We start from the raw sequence: 25420 nt of genomic DNA on the forward strand, positions 1-25420 counted from the left end.
TTAACAGGGAGGCGTCAAAAGTTCGCAGGCCCCTAGTTCATGTATTTCTGTGTAAGTATGGCGGGCGACCTTTAGACCAGCCCTGTACCCAGATGTAGCAGAGACTGCCAAAATAGGTTTCTTCATATATTTATTTATTAGCTTATTTATTTATTGAATCATTTGATTAAATAATGATTTTCATATGCATGAAGAAATCATAAGCTGAAAAGAAGGAACGTAAATACGACTACAAAACTGGAGAACCCTTAAGCTTCGCCTTTGAAAGTTGAGTGTGATAGCAAAGTCCAGCCCCTAGTGCGCCCTTCAACCACGAAGTGCATACTTAATATGTTTTCCTAAACACGCACACACACGCACACGTGCTCGCGCGCGCAGGCACGACGTATTCATAGTAATGCAGTGACTGTCCAGCGTGGCCACTTCCCTTTGCTAGAACGGCACTCTTCTGTAGTCGAGACACGTTTTTCACAATGTCTCACAGGTGGCAGACAGACACACGCGCGCACGCGCGCGCAAATAGTACATACATGTTTTTGTTCTAAAGCAAAAGTCACATGAACTCCAAAACACACGACGCACGCTCTCCATCTCGGAGGCTATAGAGAGTCTCACAGTGCTTCGCAGATGGCAGCACATTATCTAGCGTTGGATGTTTGCTTGATCAACGCTTCTGGAAAGGCATGATATGTTTTCCGCTAGATAGATATAGTTGTCCATTTTTAAAGCTGTTTGAGAGTTTCTATGTGTATTTAGCGACGATGGCAGCACTATCCCGGCCTTTTTTGACGTAGTTTGAAGGCCTCCCAAATGTGCCTACAAATCACCGAATGGGCTCGTTTTGGTCGTGACACCTGTCGAACCAAATGCGTTAAGAAGACTCCTTCCACTACATGGCATTTATGTAGCGTTTTTTTTTTCCTAAGCCGCAGCAAATAACATCGTGGCTTTGTGGTAGGACACCTGATTGCCACACGAACAGCCCGGGTTGAATATATAACGGGACCGGAAGTTTTATTATTTATTTTATTTGATTCATTCTGAATTTTCTGCTCACAACCAACGCTGCTGACACCGACGGCGGAATTTTTGCGGCACGAGCTGTCCAATGCTATCGCGTTACAACACGAGAAAATAATGTAGAAAGCAGCATAACAAGATCTTTCGTTGCACAAATTCCTGCCTGGAATCATCGATCTATGGTAATTAGACGAGGATGTCTAGGAGAAAACTGGGTAGAGAAGAGAGCAGAGCCTGCTGAGGGAGCAAACGGTTGTAGGGACATCTCTAGTCGAGGTCAAGGAGAAATGGGCGTGGGCGGGGCATATAGCAAGTAGTCAATATAACTGATGGTCATTAAGGGTGACAGACTGGAATCTAAAAGAAAGGCAAATGAGTGAGGTGGAGGCAGCACATCAATGAGAAGATGAGATGAAATTTGCTGGTATACCGTTGCAGCAGAAGGCACGGGGTCGGGTAGATCGGCGGATCATGAGAGAGACTTTTTCCCAGCAGTGGGCGCAATCGAGACGATGTGTTTGCATGTTTACGCACCATCAGCTTCTGTATCACTCCAAATGATAGAGATCCGCTATAATTTTGTGGTATGCAAAAGCCGTGGTACACTATAAGATACAGCGAACTGTTCTTCTTAGCCGATGTAAATAACGTACAGCTTAAGTCTCAGCAAAAAAAATAATAATGAAGAAAAGCTTTTGTTTAGAGCCTCGTGGAATGGCGCAAAGGTTCGTGGGTATGATGACCACTACTATTGCACTGGAGAGTTTGTGCAAAGTTACGCGCATTATCAAACTAGTGAGCTGCCTACATGCGTTGAAGGGACCGCAGAAGAAAATGAACTCGCAGAGTGCCTCAACCATCCGCCTAGTCGATACGAAGGTGTAAACCACATTCTTATTGTTCGTCTCTGTTCATAAAGCTTTTCTGCACGTAACGTGATTCACCACAGCCTCCCGGATCGGAGGAATAGAAAGATTCCTGCACCTACTCATTTTTGCATTGGCTCCATGATCGGCCCACCTTTAAGCAAATGACGGGATCTAGTGATGACGTCATAATATGACATCATATAACGATGTCCTGCACGGTTCCATCACTTGGTGAAAAGGGAGCCGATCACGGAGCCAATGCGAAACCAGGGTAGGTGCATAAATTATATAATCAAATCAACCGCAGGGGGAAAATTCGTGTTCATATTGACCCTGTGCTGAAACATGTTCATATAGTCCCCAATACTGAAAATTGACATTCATAGGTGCTATGGAAATGCTATAAAACTCAATTGTAACCACTAATTTGTGCTCATATATCAAAGTGGGGGATGGGGGAGAAAAAACAAAACAGGCCTTTGCCAAAAATCTGGTCTTTAGTCATCACGTGATGAGTTATTGCCTCTGACGGTCAAGTCTCGCGTTTGACGGGGCATCTAAGGATTTCATCTCCTATGCGTACGCCTCCCATGGACCAGTTTTTGCCAAAGTTCGGCTCGTGATACGTAACATGACTCTAACGAGAGATCATTCAATAATTGTGCAGAGCATTACGTCCGGAAAGAAGGATTTGATTGTGAGAGACGTCATATAGGAGAGATCAAGAAATTTCGACCATCGAATGTTCTTTGATGAGCACTGATATCACACAGTAGACGGGGCTTCACAGCCTTTTTACACCATGTAAATGGGACCGCCGCTGCCGGGATTTAAACGGAGACCTTTGGACCAACAGCCGAGCACAGGAACAGCTTACTCATTGCAGCGAACAGCCTATAACGAGAGAATGTATAGTACTAAGCAGGATGGGGTCCAATGTAAGCGTAATGATAGACGAGTACTATTGGGAATTAAGGTGATTTCCACTGAAAACTAATCATCATCATCATCATCAGCCTGACTACGTCCCCTGCAGGACAAAGGCCTCTTCCATGTTCCGCCAGTCAGCTCGGTCCTGTGCTTGCTGCTGCCAAATTATACCCGCAAACTTCTTAATCTCATCTGCCTACCTAACCTTCTGTCTCCCCCTAACCCGCTCGCCTTCTCTAGGAATCCAGTTAGTTACCCTTAATGACCAGCGGTTATCCTGTATACGTGCTACATGCCCAGCCCATGTCCATTTCCTCTTCTTAATTTCAACTATGATATCCTTAGCCCCGGTTTATTCCCTAATCCACTCTGCTCTCTTTTTGTCTCTTAAGGTTACACCTACCATTTTCCTTTCCATTGCTCGCTGCGTCGTCCTCAATTTAAGTCTCAAGTTTGATGCTCCGTAGCTAAGTACCGGCAAGATGCAGCTGTTATATACCTTCCTCTTGAGCGATAGTGGCAATCTACCTGTCATTGTTTGAGACTGCTTGCCAAAAGTGCTCCACCCCATTCTCATTAGTCTAGTTTTTTCAGTCTCGTGGTTCGCCTCTGCGGTTATTACCTGCCCTAAGTAGACATAGTCTTTTGCAACTTCAAGTGCACTATTACCTATCTCAAGGTGCTGTTCTTTTCCGGAATTCTCGTACATTACTTTCCTTTACTGCAGATTGATCTTAAGACCTACTTTTCTGCTCTCCTTGTCTAACTCAGTGATCATGAGTTGCGATTCGTCCCCTGAGTTACTCAGCAATGCAATGTCATTGATGAAGCGCAGGTTACTAAGGTACTCTACGTTAAATCTTATCCCTAACTGTTCCCATTCTAGGCCTCGGAAAACCTCCTGTAAGCACGCGGTAAATAGCATTGGGGAGACTGTGTCCCCTTGCCTTACACCCTTCTTGATTGGTATTCTGTTGCTTTCTTTTTGAAGCACTATAATAGCAGTTGATCCCATGTAGATTTCTTCCAGGATGTCTATATATGCTTCGTAGACGCCCTGATTGCGCAGTGTCTGCATTACTGCTGATATTTCTACAGAATCAAACGCCTTATCATAATCTATGAAGGCTATGTATAGTGGTTGGCTATATTCTGAGCATTTCTCTATTACCTGACTGATAGTATGAATGTGGTCGATTTTTGAGTAGCCTGTTCGAAATCCTGCTTGTTCCTTTGGTTGATTGAATCTAATGTTTTCTTAACTCTGTTAGCAATTACCTTTGTAAAGAGCTTGTATACTACGGAGAGCAAGCTGATCGGCCTGTAATTCTTCAAATCCTTGTCATCTCCTTTCTTATGTGTTAGGACGATGTTAGTATGAAAACTCTGGTACTCTTCCTATCAGGACACATCTCAAAAACAGTTTCTCTGGTTTTTCTAACACAATCTGTCCTCCATCTTTCACCAGATCTGATGTTACTTGGTCCTCACCAGCAGCTTTGCCTCTTTGTATGCGCTGTAAGGCTTTTCTGACTTCTAATAATACAGGGGGGGGGGGGGACGGGTGTCATTTGGGTTACTGCTAGTTCTTATATTAAGGTCGTGGTTGTGCTGGATACTGTGCAGATGTTTGTAAAACTCCTGCGCTAATTTTGCTATCCGAATCATATTGGTACTTATTTTTCCTTCCTTGTCCCTTAGTGCATAAATGGGATAGGCGAAAGCCTATCCCATGTTTATTCTTCACTGCTTTGAAGCTTCCTCTGATCCTTAGAGCGTGTTCAATTCTTTCCATGTTATACCTTCTTACATCGGATACCTTCGACCAACTTTGAAAGCTCTACCAATTCTATTTTGTCTGTTGTACTTGAGGCTTTCATGCTTTGAGGCATCTTAATGAGATTCTTTGTTTCCTAGGACAGCTTGCCAATGTCCTGTCTAACTACAGTACCTCAAACTTCCACTGCACACTCCGTTATGATACTCGTTACATTATCCTTCATTGCGTCAACGCTAAGGCTGTTTTCCTCGATAAGAGCCGAGCACCTGTTCTGAAGCGAGACTCTGAATTCCCGTACTTTCCGTCTCAGTGCCAGCTCATTGATTGGCTTCTTGCGTATCAGTTTCCGTCGTTCCTTCTTCAAGTCTAGGCGGATTCAGGACCGTACTTTTCTACGGTCACTGCATCGTACCTTGCCGAGTACTTCCACATCCTGCACAATTCCTGGATGTACACACAGTATACAGTCTATTTCGTTCTTACTTTCGCCATTAGGGCTCCTCCATGTCCACTTACGGTTCCCTAGCTTTTGGTAGAAGGTATTCGAAATCCGTTAATTATTGCGTTCTCCGAATTATACTAGTAGCTTCCCTCTGGCATTTCTAGTACCGATGCCATAATCTCCTACTGCCTGGTTTTCAGCCTGTTTCTTCCCTACTTTTGCATTGAAGTCTCCCACCAGTATAGTATACTGTGTTTTTACCTTACTCATTGCCGATTCCACGTCTTCGTGGAAGCTTTCAGCTGACTCGTTATCATGGCTGGACGTAGGCGCATAAGGCTGTACCACCTTCATCTTGTACCTTTTATTGAGTTTAATTACGATACCTACCGCCTTTTTAATAATGACATAGTACTCATCTATGTTGCCAGCTATGTTTCTGCGGATAAGAAACCCCAATCCCAGTTCTCTTCTGTCAGCCAAGCCCCGATAGCAAAAGACGTGCCCGTTCTGTAGCACGGTATAGGCCTCATCTGTCCTCCTAATCTCATTGCGCCCTATTACATCCCATTTAATGCCCTCTGGCTCCTCTAATAGTACAGCCAGACTTGCCTCACTACATAAGGTTCTAGCGTTAAACGTTGCCAAGTTCAGGTTCCAATGGCGGCCTGTCCGGATCCAGAATTTCTTAGCACCCTCTGCGACGTTGCAGATCTGACTACCGCCATGTCACTTGCTTCGCAGCCGCTGGGGACTGAGGGCCGTGAGTTAATTGACGTATGCATGTGGGAGGTGGTGGCCATATAATGCACCAGGGTGGCCAGTTTTTCTTTGGTGAGGTAGTGCGTAATATCTACCTAATATCTACCGGGTATTAATTAAACTACTATACAAATTTTTAAAAGTGAACTATCAGTGGTCACCTGCCAAGGCGAGTTCTTCGCCGTTTAAAGTGCCCTACAATAATGAAGCTTCAGTTGACCTCAAAAGTATGTTATGACAAGTTTTATTGAAAATTGCTGTCACGCACGTAAAATTATCATCAGCGTTAAACAGCTCAACATGGTGCTTTATTTTTACAGATCCTGGCCTTCGCAATACTTTTGATGTTGAACGGGGGAAACATGAGCCTGCACGGACGCTACCAGATGATACACTATCTGAGCTTCGCTTACATGCTCAACGGTTCGTTCATGATATTGCATGGCCTTATTGGTGACATGGAGTTCACCAGAAAGTTCGTGAGTATCGTACCTTTGATAAAAACAAAAAGAAAATTGAACTGAACTGTTTCCTGGAAGCTGTCCAAGTGATCAATAACCTTACAGTTTTCTCATAGGAAAGCTTGTGGTAGCAGTCTTTACTAGCACTTGGCTTCCCTTGGCACCACCACGATGTTTTTCTCAGGTCTAGCTCTCCTGGACGTCAAGAGCGGCCTAACGAAAACTTCATCCTGCGGTCATACAAAAGCTTGCTTCGAATTCCATGTTTGGAAAGTGCGAATGTACTTTCCGGGATCATAGCATACAATGTATAGCACATACAGGACGGGGCAGAGAAGAACACACATGACACACGCACGCAACACTAAGCAGTGGTCACCTACCAAAGCGCATTCTTCACAACTTCATGTTCCTGTCAACAATGAAGTTTTAGATATTCTTGAACTTACGACTATAGCTATAACTATAATTTATCACTATACATCAGATGCAATAGATAACCAACAAGCTGGTCGTTCAGCCAAACACGTCCAGTTCTCATGTCCGCTCTGCATAAGGGAGCATTTGAATAAAACCTTAATATCTTGAAGCTCTATAGGTAAAGCATCACGTGTCTGTGAAAAACTCACCGTGCCATACCTTATCAATAATACAGCCACAGTTGCGCACCACCTCAGTTTAATATCGCCTAGCCACGCATACACTAATGAGCAGCCACTGTTAAGCCATGCCCACAGGTGGAGACAGTCCGCAGTCATCGCGGCACGTTTGTCCAGTGTCGCACGAGCCGAGTACAAGGGACGAAAGGTCTGCGCCGCAAGCAGAGGTGAAGGGGGGAGGGGGGCAGAGCTGTGATTTTGCGTTAGGTTTTGGCGCTGCAGTTAAGACATTCTTGCATTGTCTATGAACGGCCATGCTTTGAGTCGACTCTGTCGACACCCAAGAAAAACCTAGGATCAGCCAAGAGCGCCCCTAAATCCTTAACATCGAGCAACTTCACCGTTATTTAGGTTTTACCCGAATAGTGTGAACTTCTTGTTTTCGTTTTTCTATCAAATTACCAGTGCTGCGTTTTCATAGGATGACGGCAAATTCAGACTTCTCAGGCATCCATTTTCAGTTTAGTCAGTAAAGGTTTATTCACACCTCCATCTTGCAACGGGGGCGCACCCTTTCGCGAGTGGCGACCAAAAAAAGCGACTAAAGGTGACCGACGTTCACACCTGCTTAATTATTTTACCTGTCGACACAAAATTTTTCACATCCGCTCTCATGTAGCTCTCATTCATGAGTTTCGAAAAACTAGCAGCTGATCCATGTACGACTAAAACCGATGAGCGAAGCTTCTAAGAAATGGGATTCAAACGACTATGCGCCTGAACTTGCTGCTGGCTTTCATGAAGACGGTTACAGTGGAGAGTGGTTGGAAAGAGCGTGTGCTGCGCTTAATGGCGGGAACAACTGAGCGAGTGAGTTTGCGGCGCGAGCCGCACAGTGTGAGCCAGCCTACGCAATGAACCAACCAAGGTGCGAAGTGGAACCCCGAAAAATCCCTGGGGTCAAAGATGACAGAGCGAAGCGATGGTTTCACGCCCTCGCCATTTTGTGAGGAGAAGGAAGGTATAAAGACAGTGTGTGAAAGAAACAAGTAGAGGAGGGGAAATTTGGTGGGGAGCTTCGACGGTGGGATGAGATCCCGAGGAGCTTCGCTTCTAATAATACACTAAAGGGAACTCTGGCGCTAGTGTCTATGGGTGCTGCAAGGCAAGGCTCTTAAAACAGCGGCAGAATCATGGGTAGTGCAGGGATCTATTTAAGCTTTGTCCATATGCCTCCATTAGGCTCCACGTAGCTTGGGCCACTTCTACGCAAGACAAAGTTCAGCAAATGTTCAGTAGTTCCAGATCACTACCCAACCACCTTTGATTTTTAGGCTCGTTAGTTATGATCGGCTCACAAATAAAACAGGAATTTAGTGTTTGTTTTCGAGCAAAACGCAAGACGCAACAATAAACAAAGGCACGAGTGCGTTTTGAGCCAAAAGCACGAAGATTAGGCAAATCCGTGTGCCACTCATCGTTCTCATCGTTAATAGTAGAAGACCCAGTGCTCTCATCCCCGTTGACCCACGAAATACGCTGACTTCATCAATGTGCGCATGTGACCCTATCGCAGCTTTGCGAGCAAACCCAGCAGCTTGCGACTGAGCCAAGGCGTTGTTTTGCGACCAAAGCGGTCATTTGCGTTGAATTGCTTAGCGACTTACTTGATCGCGTGAGTTGGACCAGTCTTGACGCAATAGTATTATGAATAGTAACGACTTTAAGAGGAGCTTTGGAGCAATGGCCTCATGAATGTGGTGTCGTAGATACAAAAATCAACGAAGGCTGCATTTTCCCCCGTTTTGCAGATTTCTTTTTTCACAGTGATGGCTATAACGTCACAGAGTGGTGAAGGACCGGCTGCAATTGCGTTCAGTGGAGTCACCACTTCGATTTTTACATTTATTGTTTTTATTCATCTGTGCAGTGAAGTAATGGGCAGGCCCCGGACACTCAGCGCTAGTTTTTGTTCGAAAGGTCATGCACGCTCGTAGCGGTTGCTGGGCATCCTAAGATCTGGTTGAGTGGAGTAATGTTGATGTGAATGTTCACATTTATTGGCATTAACAAGTTTTTACAAATAAAAAAATCGATACCTCTCTGAAAACTTCTCTTTTTTTTAAATGCATTTTGTTCTTCTTCATTCTGTATATGATTTTAAATAACGGCGAAGCGCGGGAAGTGATTGACATGCTTTCGTAGCACTTTCCTTCGCTTCTTTTCGCCCCTCAGTCAGCGATATTAGAAGTTGGATCGCGCTCAGTTATCTCGCTCGGTTGGCGCGTTAGCTACAGGACAGATAAAGACAGCAAGTTGTGGCGGGCCGAGAACGGAAGCCGCAGTCAGCTAAGCCGAATAAGTCAACCATGCATTCGTTAAAGGTGGCTTAATCGAGTAACACGTCTTGCGCTGCTATGCGGTGTGCTGATCCGGGGATTTATAGTTCCGCGAAAATTTTTCAGGGTCTCCTAGAGGCAACGAATGAGCGCAAAAATTTAGAACCATTGTTTGAGAAGTTAATGATTTTGCATGAGTATATATGAATAAATTAAGTTTTCTGCAAACCTGACTGGACTGACAGAAGTGCAGTGTCACTTGACTATTGAATGAAGAAAGCAGCCAAGCTGCTGTCGCAAAAATGCATTTAGTAAAAGGCTTGAATTGGAGTTGGCACAGCTACATAGTTTTTCTTTCTTTTACTATTGGCGTGTAGTTGAAACGAAATGAAGTAACTATAGGCTGCTCATGAAGTTCTTGCAGCCGTGGTTTAGAACTTTTGAGTCTTTACTTCTAATAGTGGGACTCAAATACACGTGATGGACTAAATGCTTCTAAAAAGTATTTAAAAAGTTGATAGAGTCAACGTTTTGAGTAGCGCACTTTTCTTCGTCAAGGCAACACTGTTGCCCTAACTAAGACTAGTAAACGTGCCAAAACACTGTTTCAAACGACAATCTTTCTCGAAAAACTTCTGATCCTTTGAAGCTTCTCCGCTCCTCTGAACTTCGGCCTTGTTTGGTAGTAAAGTTCTGTAAGAAAACTATGCGTGCCGTCATAACAAACGTGATTAATTCAAATACGACATGGTCTACTCGTGACTGTTGCTGATTTTCGCATTGGTTCGAATATTCTGGGTTCAACGTTTGCTCCTTATGTTCATATGTCAGTTCTAAATAAAATCTGCCTGTATGAATCGACACCTTTACACAACGTGTAAGTACCTGTTTTTTATACGAAACATGCAATAAAGAGTGCATTTCATTTGTGTCGGTTGAGTCTCGTCTTATTTCAGCCAGCTTAACTTCAGCCAGCGTCATCAGCCAACTTAACTTTCACCTCCTCAGAAAACATGAACAAAATTTATAGAAAAAGATTAACCAAGTTATATGACTGCATTGCCCATGGTGCCAGCCAACGCCTCCTTTAATTCTTTCAATTCCAGCGCAAACGCGTGCTTACTAATGGGAGCGGCCAGCCCACCTTAGTTCAGGTAATGGTCATGATGCGACGCTGCATGAGGAGTCACACTGCTTGCACCACACGTGCTTCCGATCGCTTGCTTCCGGAGATGCGAAAGACGTGCTTCCTACAACAATATGGAACGTCTGTCAAATTTGTTTATTCGTGCTCCTTTTTTGTGGTTCGAAGCAACGCCGCAACCGCATCATGGCGCACCGCACCGGCAAGCAGGAAAACGTTGCAGTGACGCTTCCCCATTGGTTGCCCGCATAGAGCCACGAACGGCGACGCGCTATCTCAAAACACCATACAATTTACAGAGGCAGCGCGACCGATAACATGGTGAATACGAGGAATGCAAGACGCTACCCCACGGATCTGTGCATGGCTAAACGAAAAAATACTTCATATGGTTTCCGTCGTGAGGCACTGCATGAGGGGCCTCCCTCCCCCATTACAGCAAAGCACAAGCGAAGGCTAGGCCATGGGCGAGAACTGGAAAAGACTAATGGAGAGGTTTGTGAATGACTTGATTGGGCGCATCTTGCTGGCATTGATAAAATAGAGTGGGCGTTGGACCAGCGGACCTGAAATAAGACACGAGTGCATTCCGCTTGCATGCGAAGGGGGAAAGGAAGGGTTCCGTGGCAGCCCCCTCCTCTCAATTTTTAAGCCTTTCCCTCTATTTGGGGAACTGACCAATGACGTCATTAAATAAGTTTTTCATTTGGGATTTATTTTACTACCTGCAACCGCCAGTGGTAAAATGGCGCTGCCACTGCCGAGAGCGAATACATGGCAGGTATAGAGAGTTTCCGCCCCTTGTCATAGGGTTCGGATATACTCAACCGTCTCACGCCTTCGCTTGTAGCCCTGTCGGTAGTGCAACGGCACTGCAAGCATCGTGTAGCAGCTTCAAAACTCAGTAAACCTGCAGTTTTTTTTTTTTTACTGCTTTACATATGTACTTTTTCACAGTTCTTCGTCTTACTTCAGAGAGGGATGAACGGACGGCCGCAATATTTTTTCGCGGAGCCAGAGTTTGTCGTTTATATTTTTTTTTAATTGCCGCCGCAATGAAGTCCTAGGCTTCGCTGGACCGGCATAATCCGCCTCTAACCCAGTGGGCACTGAGGTGAGCTCACTGCTTTGTGTCCATTGTTCGAAACCCGACAAAACCTGAATATAGTTTTTTTTCGATTCACGCATTTATTTTTTTCATAATGGTTGCTCTTGCATCACATATTGACAAAATAGCGTCGCAAAAGTTTTATTCAGAGTCAGCTTTTTTCATTCTATATCTATTTTTTTATTTCACCTACGCAACAAACTAATATTATTTATTTATTTTGTTGCATACTACGTGCCTTTCATGAAGGCCTAGAACAATAATTGGGCATGAATAATTAACACAACACAAGCTAGAAAAAAAATAAAACAAAAAGAAAAAAAAACGAAGTACATGAAGGAGTATACTACGAAACAGGGACATTACTGCAAAACAGTAATATACTGTGAAACAGTAACTCTAGACCGGTTCCGCTTGGGGTGCCTCATTTTGTGAAAAAGCGAAGTTGTTGCTCTCCTGAATGGCTTTTCTTCCACGGCATGGCACCACAAGCTAAGCCTACCTAATTATGTGCCGTGCACGTGCCTTATAAACCTGGCTGCGGTGGTCCGCCAGAGGAGCAGAGGTGTTTTGTGGGCGCAGCGGCTGCGTGCAGAGCAGTCGCACACAAAGCCGTTCTTTGGTTCAATGTGTTTAGTCAGTTGTGTCTTAGCAGCAGAAGCAGCCGTGCGCACATGGTGTGTTGTGTCTCTGTTCACAGGTGAATTATCGCAGCACACTTGGAGTTGACCACTCTTGAGCGGCAGAAATATTCGTTCGATCGTGCTGTCTCTATGTATTCACTGGTGAAGAGCGTATTATCGTAGCGCGCTTTGCCTTGCCGCGGCTGCAGCTAGGCCTACCCATGTCAAGCAATACCCGGAACGACCGCCTCATGGGCGACCAAATGAAAAGTGCTCTCTCTCAAAGTGAAACTTGCCATTTTGGATCAAGTTCGGCAGAAAATTCAGAAGACCGACATCGCACGGAAGTACCGCATAGCACAGTCAATTTTGGCAACATTTCTTTAAAAATTCAAGCAAAATTGATGCCGCCTTGGACCATGACGTTGGCAGCGGGGAATGGAAGCGGATCCTTTCTGCCACTTTAGGAGATTTTGAAGCGGCGCTCTGCAAATGGTTTGTAGGCGATCGTGCTAAGAACGTCGCGCTCAATGGGACGATCCTGCTCGCGCAGGCCAGACGCCTCGGGTTTGCTCTCGGCCACGAGAACTTCAACCCAGGCAACGTATGGTTGCAGCAATTTAAAGACCACCATGGAATCACAGGCAAGAGCATTGTCGCTGAAGCGCGCATCCGTTGACGAGGACGGTCTCCAGCGTTGGAAGGTGAAGCGCAGGAGCCGCATTCTTGATACGTACACCGAAATAAATATTTACAATGCTGATGAAACAGGTCTGTTCTTTCAGCTGTTGCCTGCAAAAACTCTCGCGGCGAAGACTGATTAGTGCGTGGGGAGGAAGAAAAGCAAAAATGGCATCACATTGTTGGTGTGTGCAAACATACATGCACGACTCCGACAAGAGGCCGCTATTGGTCATCCGCAAGGCTAAGAGACCGCGGGGCTTCACCAAGGTGCTGTCGATGCCTGTCGCATACACAAACAATGAAAAGGCGTTGATGATGGGGGAGATATCCCGGAGGTGGCTGACAGACTTTGATAGGGAAATGACCGTGAAGAAGCGCAAGTGCTGCTTTTGCTGAACAATTGCAGCGCACATTATGTTAAAGCACATGTGAGTGCTGTCGGGGTGCTTTTTTTGCCTCTGAAACAACCGCCAAGATGCAGCCGATGAACCAAGGAGTGATAGCGAAATTCAAAGTGCATTATCGCCGCCGTGTCATCGAGCGTCTGCTCATGGACATCCGTACAGCCGACAACGCCGCCGAACTGAAGGTGCCGCTAGTAAAGGCGATATTTTTCGCAAGTGGAGCCTGGTGGAACCTGAAGTCCGAGACCATTCTTCACTGCTTCGAGAAAGCAGATTTTTCGCAAGGAAGCAGCGCTGCTGAAGAAATGACAGCAGAAGCAGACATTGATACTGCTTCAGTGGATAGTGCCGCGACAGTGACGAGCTTAGGGCAGCTGTATGAGGCCGCGGGCAACGCAAGCCTTGTCCCCAGCGGGCTGGATTATGTGAACTTCGCCATGGCAGATCAAGACTTCGTCGCAAGAAAGTGGCTCACCACCGATGAACTCACCGCTAGCACATCCAAAAAGGGAACAGCCGCAGATAGCTGTTCTTCGGAAGGCGAAGGTGACGACGACAATGGTCCGCCTCAGCCTGGGACTGCCGGAGCAGCTGTCGACACGCAGCGGATGTACTTGTGTTCCGAACCGGGCCCTTGCGATACATTGGAAAACGTTGAGCACCATGTACTGAAACTCGCGCTCCTGAAACGCTTGCAACAGACCCTTGATTGCTATTTTCAGAAAGAGTAAATAAATTTTTTTCTTGGTGTACATAATGTTTGATTTTTTAGAATCCATATATGAAGAAAAAGTAGTTATAGTGAAGTAATGTGAAATTCCCGCCGACTACGTTATAACCTGGCTACACTGATGCTGAAAACATGATAGTTCCCCACACCCAATCACCCGTCACTCAAGGCAAATGGTAGATATAAAACGCTTGCCATTTTGCTTGGCAAAGAGGTGATCATTCGTGGCTTTGTGGTCAACACCTCGCACTCACGCATCAGAGGTCCCACGTTCGATTCCATGCGCCGGCGTCTTCCTGAGTTTTTTGTCTTAAATTTGTCTGATATATATATATATATATATATATATATATATATATATATATATATATATATATATATATATATATATATATCGTTTTTCTGTGCCATGAATGTGTTACGGATTTGTACGTGTGATTGAAATGAATGGTGCAACATCTCTAATAAGCAGAATGCCCTATAAATGTTTACATGTGTTTAGAACTTTAATAAGCGAAATAAAAAGGAGATCTCTTGAATTTTCCTCAATATTGCACATAGGCAAATTGAAGGCGCCTATTTCGTGTGCGTAATTTTATTACTTGCCTTTTTCCCATGCAATCAATTCATATGAGAAACATTTCTAATAACCAGGATGTTCTGTAAGCTGGTGCAATATAAGACGCATAAGCGACCTGTGTACAAACGTGGTAATCGCGAATACAAATTGCAGCCTTTGTTATTCTTTATTGATTTTTACGACGTGCAGTCATTGTAGTTTGTAATGACTGAAATGAAGAAAGCTTCTGTGTAATAAATACATAAGTCTGAATACCGTACACAAACTAACTGGGTCGTCTTGAACACAGAACAAAATCTCCGGACAACTCTGTGTACACACAAATCGTAATCTTCGTAATCATAACTTCAAGTCATCGTGTCATTAGCATGCGCACTCAAGTAAACTGAACTGAAGAACACTTAACAAAGTAATCAATATTACTCCATCGTAATGCGCAAACAAAGCGAATATTGGCCATTTGACCGTAATAACGACATGTCGAGAAAGTAACCTAACACGAATAGAAGAACTGCCATAATATCGAGAACTAGCCCCCCAATCACTTCTGTCTTAGGCACTTGTTCGAATGTCCCAGAAGGCAAGCAGTGGTCAAAACGCACACGAGTCACGTGGGTTCATCTTGGATCCTGCGGCACAGTGAAAGGCTGCGGCAAACTCGGGCATCCGCTTGGCAACGCTGTTGCAGCCGGATGACATTGCGCAGAAGGAGATGTCAGCTTCGCAAAATAAGTTGTCGTCGGCAGCACGGTTAGCTTTGTCATCACAACAACGTAAAGCACAGTTCACCACAAAGAACAGTTGTTCTGCTGTATAGTTGAGCGTGGGCAGCACGCGATTTCTCTGCGACGCGGGAAAACACGCAAGGCTTCGTAGGATGCCGACGTCGCAGCCAGCACATGCAAGAAGTCCGAGTCAATATTCAGGTTGGGAATGAATGCGTAGTCCTCACCGAGCTGAAAAAGAAGGCAATAAAAGAGTTAATTTTTACTTTACAAAAACAAGGGTTGTAACTTCATCAACTTAACATTGTGAAGGCTCCTTAAAATCTCGTTGTGAAGTAGCGGAGCTAATGGTACCATGTTTGTATTTTGTACTAGCACCATTTGTATCGTTTAAGAAGTCTTCGCGAAGCTGCATCAAATCTTACATTCATATCGTTTAGTGGGCCGGGCATGAGTAGTACAGGTTGCCTGATTTCTGCAGCGTCATGCCGGCTGCACTAGTCATAAACAGCTTAAACTTTTCTCGGACTTGAGGTCAGTAGAAGGGCATGCTCTATTGCCGTGACACATGCCAAAAAGAAGCCACAGAAGCTTTGTTACACTTCTCATAGATTAAGTTCGACTTCGGACAGTGGTGTCGTTTAGAATCCAATGACAGGCTGCTAAAGTCAAACGTGGCTTCGTAGAAATAGTTACAACTTTGATTAATGTAAATGAATCAAGTCTATAAGTTTGCACGGGATCTATCTCATAACAATAATGGCTGTCAATTCATCGTGCGTGTCTGGAATTACGTACATACAATTTCCCTCGCATCTCGGTCTTTGAACCGCTGCGCCCGACGTCAAGCACTCATAGCTTTTTAGGCTACATTTTTTATAAAGGAGTTATTCGAACTGCAGATGATCATAATTTATTGATTTTGTTAGAGGCATCCCTTAGTTTGTCGTTGATCGGAAGCCAACCAATCTTATTTACCACTTGAAAGATTGGGAAAAGAAAAGCTCTTGCGAGGTTGAATGAAATAGACCCCTCGTGTGAACAAAGTGATATCTCGAGCGCATCTACGAAATTCGCGAGCTTTTGTTATCGTATGCTATCGGTGGAGACCGGTATTTTGTCGTAGTTCTTGATGCATGCACAACGTTAGCATAAACTTTAATAGCACCCCATAGAGGGGAGACATGGTGTTCGCCACTGTACTGACTGTCTTTGGATGTGCGTAGTAACCTAAATCTGACTACTGTGAAAAATACTGCCTCTTTCAATTTCTTCAGTCTGTAATACGCTGAATAATAGTGTTATAATCTCATCAGTGAGTAATAATAAATCAAACAGACGTCCTTATGAACGCCTCGAATAAACTAAACACACGCCTCGTCCCTTTTTAACTTACGCCAAAACACTATATTTATTAAACACATTGGTTCACTGTCGTTCAGTCTCTAAGCTGAGAAGGCGCAAACTCGTTGAGGTGAAATATGGTATCTTACCTCCGGAGGCTCAGTTGTGGGGCACCGACTTGCTTGCTTGTAGTAATACTGAGCTGTGGGAGTCCACCAGTTTTTACAGTCTGGTGTCATGGCATCTATTCCTCTCGCCTCCAGAGAGCAGTCACCACGAAATAATGCATCGAAGATAATCTGCGATTACAAATATGGGCATGTGATATCATGGCGTGGCAAGTTGAACAAACGCATTAGGATAAATCACAACAAAACGAATGTTTGCTTCACGATTAACCTAATTATGAGTTCCATGAAGCATTTACGTTTTATTATATGCCTGCTCACAACTTGCCGGCAACGTAAGAAGCCTTGTTAATGTTACATGGGATTCTGCCACTATACTCCCCCAAGGAACAAACAGTAAATACAACGCATGTTGAATTATCCCGTACTATCTGCGTAGTAGCCTCCCTGATCATAAGCGTTGTTTTTGGACATGATAATAGGTGCACGTGGTAAAAACAAATCTTTCTCTGCCTTAAACACACACACGCACGCACATACACGCGTGCACGCACACAGACACGCACGCACAGACACATTATGAAACTCACATTACAGATTTGCTCCTGTCTGGCCTAGTTTTGGCGCCACCCTTTACAGCTATATACGATGTGGCCACCACAACCAATAATCTCAGACTCGGCAACCTAACGACCTGGGTATTTGTTAGCGCATTTCAGGAACTAGCAATTTATGCTTGAGCCTTGTCCATCCATCCTGCCGTCGTAGCCACGCTCCCTCTGGAGCAAATGACAGGGTCAGAATAGAACGCGATGTGCGCGTCTCTTCTTTATAAGAGGGCAGGATGGACAAGCGATGCTACGCTTACAAAACGCGAGCTCCGACGCGAGGAGGAAAAAAAATCTTTATTGATGCTGGCTGTGCCAGATAGCCCTTATCCCCACCGGGCTGGTTGACATCCCTAGTTCGGGACGTCATTAGTCGAGGCCGCCACCTGAGCCCGCTGCACTAGAGTTCGCTGTTCCTCTAGTGTGGAGCCATTGAGTAGGGTCGTCTCCCAGTCCTCTTTGGTGGGGTTGGGAAAGGGGGTTAATTTTGGGTTCATTTGGCAGGCCCAGACCATATGGTAAGTGTTGGCCACTTCCCCACAGTACTGGCACTGCCCACTTATTTTAGGGTTGTAATATTTTAGTATGGCTGGACAGAGTAGCGTATTTGTCTGTAGGCGCCGCAGGATGCGCTCCTCCGTTTTAGAGAGTCCCTTCGCTGGTGCGGGATACAAGCGGCGTTGCTCAATGTAGTATTCTTTGATTTCTCGAAACCGTGTTAAAGGTGTGGGACGTTCAGGTCTATCAGTGGAATGGCGAGTTTCCCGGTAAGTAAGCACGCGGGCCGCTGCATGTGCAGCCTCGTTACCCTGTAGACACTGATGTCCCGGAGTCCATATAAGACGTTTTGGGGTAGGATCGCGGTTCCTGATGCTGAATTTTAAAAGTCTATTAGCCACTGGAGAGATTTCTCCTGCAAGATAGCTCTCGCAGGCTCTTCGAGAGTCTGTAACTATTTGTTTTGAGTTTGGATGGCATACTGCCAGTGCAACGGCCACCTCCTCCGCCTTACTTGAGCTTGTGGCTTTGAAAGTGAGGCCGTCCACCTGCGTTCCTTGATGTATTACCGCCGCCGTGTAGTATCCCCTAGGTGACGGCCCGGCCACATCGACGTCATAGACCCCATTACGGGAGCCAAGCCGTTGTTCAAGTGCCTCAGCGCGTGCTTGCCTTCTACCCTGGTGCGCCTCCCTGGTCATATTGCGGGGAAGCGGGGACACCCAGAGTTTTGTTCTTCATAGTTCAGTGATACGCTCCGCGTTTTCGATTTCGCATTCGTGTCGGATCAAGAGGCGGTCCAGTAGGCGCCGCCCGGGGGGCGTCTGCGTAAGACGCGTATATTGATTTGTGAGGTGGGCTTCTTGGAGCTCTTGTATAGAGTTAAAGACTCCCAATGCAGAGAGTTTCTGATTTGAAGTGCTGATGGGTAAATCAAGTGCGCGCTTAATTACTTTCCTAAGAATAGCATCAACTCTGTTCTCTGCGTGTTTAGTCATTCGTAAGTACGGTATTGAATATAGAATCGTGCTAGTTACAAAAGCATTGGCGAGCCGAATCGCGTTTCTTCCTCGTAGCCCCCCGCGCTTGTTTGACACTCAGCGGATCATGTGCCCTACCTGTTCTCTAATTTTCCGTAGCTTGTCTAGCGTGGTGCTGTTTTTTGTTCTGTTGTGAATCAGAAGGCCAAGGATTCGTAGTTCTGAAACCTCTCGTATTGTTGATCCTGATACCATCAAGTTCAGGGTCGTCCTATCTTTAATGTTTTCTCTGATATGCAGGAATTCAGATTTGGTTGGAGCGCACTGCAACCCACACTGGGCCGCATAGTCCTCCACAATGGAGGCGGCCTGCTGCAGGCGGTCTTCAATTTCTCCTAAACTGCCCCGATTCGTCCAGATTGTTATATTATCGGCGTATATTGCATGATATATTCCTTCCACTACTGCCAATGCTTGCGGGAGCTTCATCATGGCAATGTTGAATAGCAGCGGAGGCAGGACAGCTCCTTGCGGGGTTCCCCGCGTCCCGGATCGCTCGCAGGATTTCAAGCTGGACGGTTGTGCCCTCGCGATCTCCGACTTCAGCGTAGCTCCCGCCGACTGGTTCGCCCTCCGCGGTCTCCTGAAGCCGTGCAGCTCTCGCATTGTGGCACCCCGCCCTTGGACTGCTTCGACCGGATCCCCACTTTCCTATCTCCTTCTTTTTCTCTCTCGTTGGCTGGCTTCTTCTCCGTCTATTTTCCTTCTATTCTTTTTATCCCTCCTTCTTTTTCCCTATATCTTTTATTCCCCATATCCCATTCCTCTGCTGACCTGTTGAGGTGTCCTCGTAAGGAGAGACAGTTACGGGTCGGCACCTTTCTTTTCTTTTCTTCTGTTATAACCACTTATATATTCCCCGCGTCCCCATTTTGAATGGTCCATGTTCCTCGTTATCTATGCGAATAGACGCCAGTCTTTCAGAGAGGAAGTCTCTGATGTAGGCAAATACTTTCTTACCGCAATGGACACTACTCAAGTTCTTCAGGATGCTTTCATGTTTAACGTTGTCGAATGCACCTTTATCACACACGTCCCGTTAATTAGGGACGCTATCGCCGGGCTACTTCCAAGGGCCGAATTATCGGCCCCCCGAACCGCACCACGAAAGCGTGGACAATTTAGAAGTGGTCCTTCTTGGCACGCCAGCGGACGCCGGCTGTGGCCCAAAGAACAAGTCAGAGCCGAGAGTTGATAAACAAACAAAATTATATTCTCAATAATGGCAGATCGAAAACAATACACAAAAATGCACACTACACAATAGTTGCATATAATATGTCACCAATCAAACCAATCAAACAACGTACTACACAGTACAATCAGCCACACTCGAAACAACGGACACAGACAACAATACGCACTACGATGCAGTCGCATGCATTGAACAACCAAGACACTTAAAAACTAAAGAGATCGAAAACCTATTCAGTCCAAAGTTCTTGGAACCAAAGTCTAGATTATACTCTTCCGAGAATCACTCACTCAAAGTCCAGCGTTGTTGTCGTTCCGCGGCCCTCGAAGTTTCTCTTCCAGGAAACCTCACGTCTTCACTTGGCCAATCTCCAAGCTTCAAACTTCTTCGCCGGAAACACGTCGACTTCACACACGCAGCTGTTGCCACGCGTCTTCGCTCGATAGCGGTAGACACACGCTCTTGCCTGTAGCTCGAGCCTTCACCCCTCAGGTGGAAATCCTCTTCATCTCCTGCTTTGTCGCTACAGACAAAACCTTCGCCGACTACACGGCGGAATCCCTACGCGCCCTGGCGCTAACTTCCGTCTTCTCCTGATCTCTCGTCTCGGCTGCTCGCTTAAATACCATCCGCGCGAGATTCCAGAAAGTTCTCGTCATTTCGTCGGCGCGATGCGCAGCGGAGGCTGGGGGAAGGTGCGAGACTGTACGAGGGCCGTCCCGGACAGATGATTCCACTCGGCATGACCACGCCTATTTCCTTCTGGAACTTTCCAGCGCTTGCTCGGCCGCCGTTGTGGGGTGAGGAGGTTCGTCTGCGAAGCCGCGCTTCCGAGAGGAGAGCGCGCGCCGCGGGGAGCCTTGGATGTTTGTTTTCTTTTTTTTTTCTTTTGACCTCGCGGCGTCTTTTTCGCGCGTTATCGCAAGAATTTGGCGGCGCGCCCATTTTTAGCGCTCGTTCTGTGACACTGCCCCCCACTTTAAGAATATTATCACATAATATTCAAAACCACACAAACAAGCGCGAACAGTCCTCACACTCTCAAAGACTGTAACATAGTCCGTCGCTCATGACACGTCACATTCACAATATATCACTCAATACGATTGGACATTAAAATTCACTCTCACACACATAAAATATAACCGCAGGTACATGAGTACAACGCTTCATCACCCATTCCAAACAATACAAACGTACAAGGTTCTGGCTTTACAACAATTATACAACACTATACATCACAGCACAAACACTTCGACACTTGTGACACAGGATAACACAACATTAACACAACATATGGCACTCAGCACTGCCAAACACATTCAGATTCGACCTGGACACCTATCCGGTGCATTCCGAGCGGCGCTTGCGCCCTTTCTTGCGGTGCTCGCTCGATCTCTTCTTGTGTTTCCACATTCTTTTTCGGCGAGCCCTTTCCAACGACGATATCTGAGGCGTCGTCTCAGCCATCGTTGTCACTTCCGACACCGTTAACGGGTCATAACATTCGACGGGTCCTGTCTGTTTATTTACCAGCTTGATCATGTCTCTACATTTTGCCCGGCTGGCCAACTCCGTCTCCTTTACACTGTCGGTCGGTTGAGGTCGTGCCGACGTAAGTCCGGTTGCTCGGCCCGTGAACTCATTCAACACGATCATCTTCCCATACACTGTCTCTTGCGCCGCGGCTTCGACTTGGGCTCTAGTGATATCCGTCACGGGCTGCTCCTCCACTGTATCTCGCGGTCGCTGGGTTGGCGAGGGCTCTATCTTAGGGTCTTCTCCCAAGCATTCCGTATCATTCGGTCCTCGCGCCCCGTCGATGTTTCCGATGACAAAGTCGTACAGGGGGGTCGTCATGCATAGAGCGGCAACCTTCCCGCTGAAGTACGGGGTTTCCACCTCAATCTCTGCTTCGGGAAGCATCCGAACCGTACGGTCAATTAGGCAAACCGGTTTCGTTTTGCCTGTTGAATCACTTTCCCGCACCAAATTTCTCCGCACGATAACAGTGGAGCTGCCGGTGTCTCTTAACACCGTAATCTTCTTGCCCGCAACTTTTCCAGGCAGCGTTGGCATTCCTTTCGCAACATCGGTTGGCTGTTTTGACATTACAGCACCCACAATAGGAATTTTCTCTCCATTTTTCAACTCTACGAATCCGTCGGTGACGGCATTATTACCGGATTTTGGTGCCGCTTGCACACAAAATACCTGGTGAGTGTGACTCTCTCCATTTCGACATGCGTCTGCCTTGTGCCCAGTCTGACCACACTCAAAACATTTTACTGCCGTAGGGCTCCTAAAGATCGTTCGACAGTTTTTCGCGCGATGACCCACTCGGTTGCACAAAAAACGTTGCGGAATGCTCTCTGGTGCACGCTTCTTTTCATCGAGAGCCGAAATTTTCGAATCTTCGGGACACTCCTTCTTGACCTTGGCCAAATTAGTTCCACCTTGCGCTTCCAAGAATTGATCAGCCAATTCAAGCATTCCTTCAAGTGACTCAGCCTTCCTCTCTTTCAAGTACAGCGACAGGCTTGGGTGGCAACTAGTAAGAAATTGTTCTCTAATTAGGAGCTCTCTAAGCTTATCGTACTCCTGCGCTGTCCCTGAAAGTTCAATCCATCTGTCGAAATAATGGCTAAGTCGGGCGGCGTACTGCATAGCCGTCTCACCATCCGCTGGCTTTCCTGTCCGAAATCTGTCCCGGAATCCTTCCACAGTAAATCTAAATCGCGTCAGCAAAGCAGCTTTCACCTTTGCATAGTTGGCTGCATCGGTCGGCGTCAGCCTACCGTACACACTGAGCGCTTCACCACTCAAGCAAGTACTCAAAGCAGTTGCCCATTGATGTTCCGGCCAATTCTGGCTCCTTGCAATCGTCTCAAATCTGTGAAGGTACGCGTCAAGGTCGTCCTTCCTCTCATCAAACGCTACGAGCAGCTTGCTTGGGTTCAAGCGGAAGCCATGATCTTCCCGTTCGCTGCTTTCAACTCTAGCTTGGACAGTAGTTTCACTTCGCTGTTGCAAACGGAGCCACTCGAGTTCCTTCTCGTGCTGCCGCTGCCGTTCCCTTTCCTCTCTTTCTTCTTTCAGCTGGCGCTCCCTCACTTCTCTTTCTCCTCTCGCCCTTTCGGCTGCCAACTTCTCTCTCTCCAGCTCCAACTTCAATTGCTGCTCTCTTTCTTCCTTCAGCTTCCGCTCCTTTGCCTCTCTTTCTTCTCTCGCCCTCTCAGCGGCCAACCTCTCTCTCTCCACCGCCTTTTTCTCCTTCTGGCTTACCCATTTCCGTAGTTCGGCGCCAGAAAGACCCATCTTCTCATTAAGAGCGACTAACTTTTCGAGATCCATTGTGTCTCGCAAATAAAACCTTGCCGCGTGTGAAAAGTATCTGCCTAAATCAGTCTATCGGAACACTCTCCTGCACTCGTTAACGAGAACACTGAGCAACACACAAAATCGTTCCGATAGCACTATCAACAACTCGAGGCTCTTTCTCACTACTTTGGACACACTGTGCACCAAAGGTCCTGTGTCGCGGACGCCACATTAATTGTCACACACGTCCCGTTAATTAGGGAGGCTATCACCGGGCTAATTCCAAGGGCCGAATTATCGGCCCCCCGAACGCACCACGAAAGCGTGGACAATTTAGAAGTGGTCCTTCTTGGCGCGCCAGCGGACGCCGGCTGTGGCCTAAAGAACAAGTCAGAGCCGAGAGTTGATAAACAAACAAAATTATATTCTCAAAAATGGCAGATCGAAAACAATACACAAGAATGCACACTCCACAATAGTTACATACAATACGACACCAATCAAACAACGTACTTCAAAGTACAATCAACCACTCTCGAAACAACGGACACAGACAACAATACGCACTACAATGCAGTCGCATGCATTGAACAACCAAGACACTTAAAGATAAAGGGATAGAAAACCTATTCAGTCCAAAGTTCTTGGAACCAAAGTCTAGATGATACTCTTTCGAGAATCACTCACTCAAAGTCCAGCGTTGTTGTCGTTCCACAGCCCTCGAAGTTTCTCTTCCAGGAAACCTCGCCGAAGTTTCTCTTCCAGGAAACCTCACGTCTTCACTTGGCCACTCTCCAAGCTTCAAACTTCTTCGCCGGAAACACGTCGACTTCACACACGCAGCTGTTGCCACGCGTCTTCGCTCGATAGCGGTAGACACACGCTCTTGCCTGTAGCTCGAGCCTTAACCCCTCACGTGGAAATCCTCTTCATCTCCTGCTTTGTCGCTACGGACAAAACCTTCACCGACTACACGGCGGAATCCCTACGCGCCCTGGCGCTAACTTCCGTCTTCTCCTGATCTCTCGTCTCGGCTGCTCGCTTAAATACCTTCCGCGCGTGATTCCAGAAAGTTCTCGTCATTTCGTCGGCGCGATGCGCAGCGGAGGCTGGGGGAAGGTGCGAGACTGTAAGAGGGCCTTCCCCGACAGATGACTCAACTCGGCATGACCACGCCTATTTCCTTCTGGAACTTTCCAGCGCTTGCTCGGCCGCCGTTGTGGGGTGAGGAGGTTCGCCGGCGAAGCCGCGCTTCCGTGAGGAGAGCGCGCGCCTCGGGGAGCCTTGGATGTTTGTTTTCTTTTTTTTCTTTTGACCTCGCCGCGTCTCTTTCGCGCGTTATCACAAGAATTTGGCAGCGCGCCCATTTTTAGCGCTCGTTCTGTGACAGCCTTTAAGGTCGAGTGCAAGGATTGCTCTGTCGTTGTGCGTCGAGGGAATGGGTTGGATAATGTCTCGTTTTAGTTGCAAGAGGATATCTTGCGCAGACAGGTGGGGCCTAAAGCCAAACATGGAATCTGCGAAATGCCCCTTGCTCTCGAGGTACGTGACGAGACGGTCTTTAACCATTGTTTCCATCAATTTGCCGGCACATGAAGTTAATGATATAGGTCTGAGGTTGTCCGTGCTGATTTGCTTGCCTGGTTTGGGGATGAATGTGACAACTGCTGTTTTCCATTCAGTTGGCAGTGGTTGGCCATCCCAGATCGCGTTAATGCATTGCAATAGATGCCGATAAGAATCATTTGACAGATTTGCTAACAGTTTTACCGTGATCAGGTCTCGGCCCGGGGCAGTGGCCCTGCGCATTTTTTTTCAGTGCTGCTTTCAGATCGCACATTTCAAAAGGGGCATCGATCTGACTGTTTTCTCTACCTGCGTATTCATATGCGTTCCTGTTGGGATCCGTGGTGCGACATAGGTATCTAGCACACAAATCATCAGCCAGCTGGGAGTTGGTTCCCTGAAAGTTGTGCAGGGCTCGACGGAGCTGCTTTTGCGCTTCTCCTCGGGTTTGGGCGGGGTCCACGAGAGTTCGAAAAAGGCGCCATGCTTTCTTCGTATTCATTTCTTTAGCTACAACATT

At 46.5% G+C, this 25420-nt stretch overlaps 1 protein-coding gene across 2 annotated transcripts in view; it reads right to left on the bottom strand.

The window, feature by feature from the left end:
* Window positions 1-14622: 14622 nt before the first annotated feature.
* LOC119185211 (uncharacterized) overlaps window positions 14623-25420 on the bottom strand; it is a 137071-nt gene continuing 126273 nt past the window's right edge. For both annotated transcript variants that reach the window (XM_075892099.1, XM_075892098.1), the window contains exons 2-3: window positions 16694-16843; window positions 14623-15431 (exon numbers count right to left, since the gene is read on the bottom strand). In XM_075892099.1, the coding sequence (XP_075748214.1) occupies window positions 15261-15431; window positions 16694-16843 (321 nt within the window). In that variant the 3' untranslated portion in view covers window positions 14623-15260. The remainder of the gene's footprint in view (window positions 15432-16693; window positions 16844-25420) is intronic.

This window comes from Rhipicephalus microplus, chromosome 4 (genome assembly GCF_043290135.1).
Source record: "Rhipicephalus microplus isolate Deutch F79 chromosome 4, USDA_Rmic, whole genome shotgun sequence".
Lineage (NCBI taxonomy): Eukaryota > Metazoa > Arthropoda > Arachnida > Ixodida > Ixodidae > Rhipicephalus > Rhipicephalus microplus.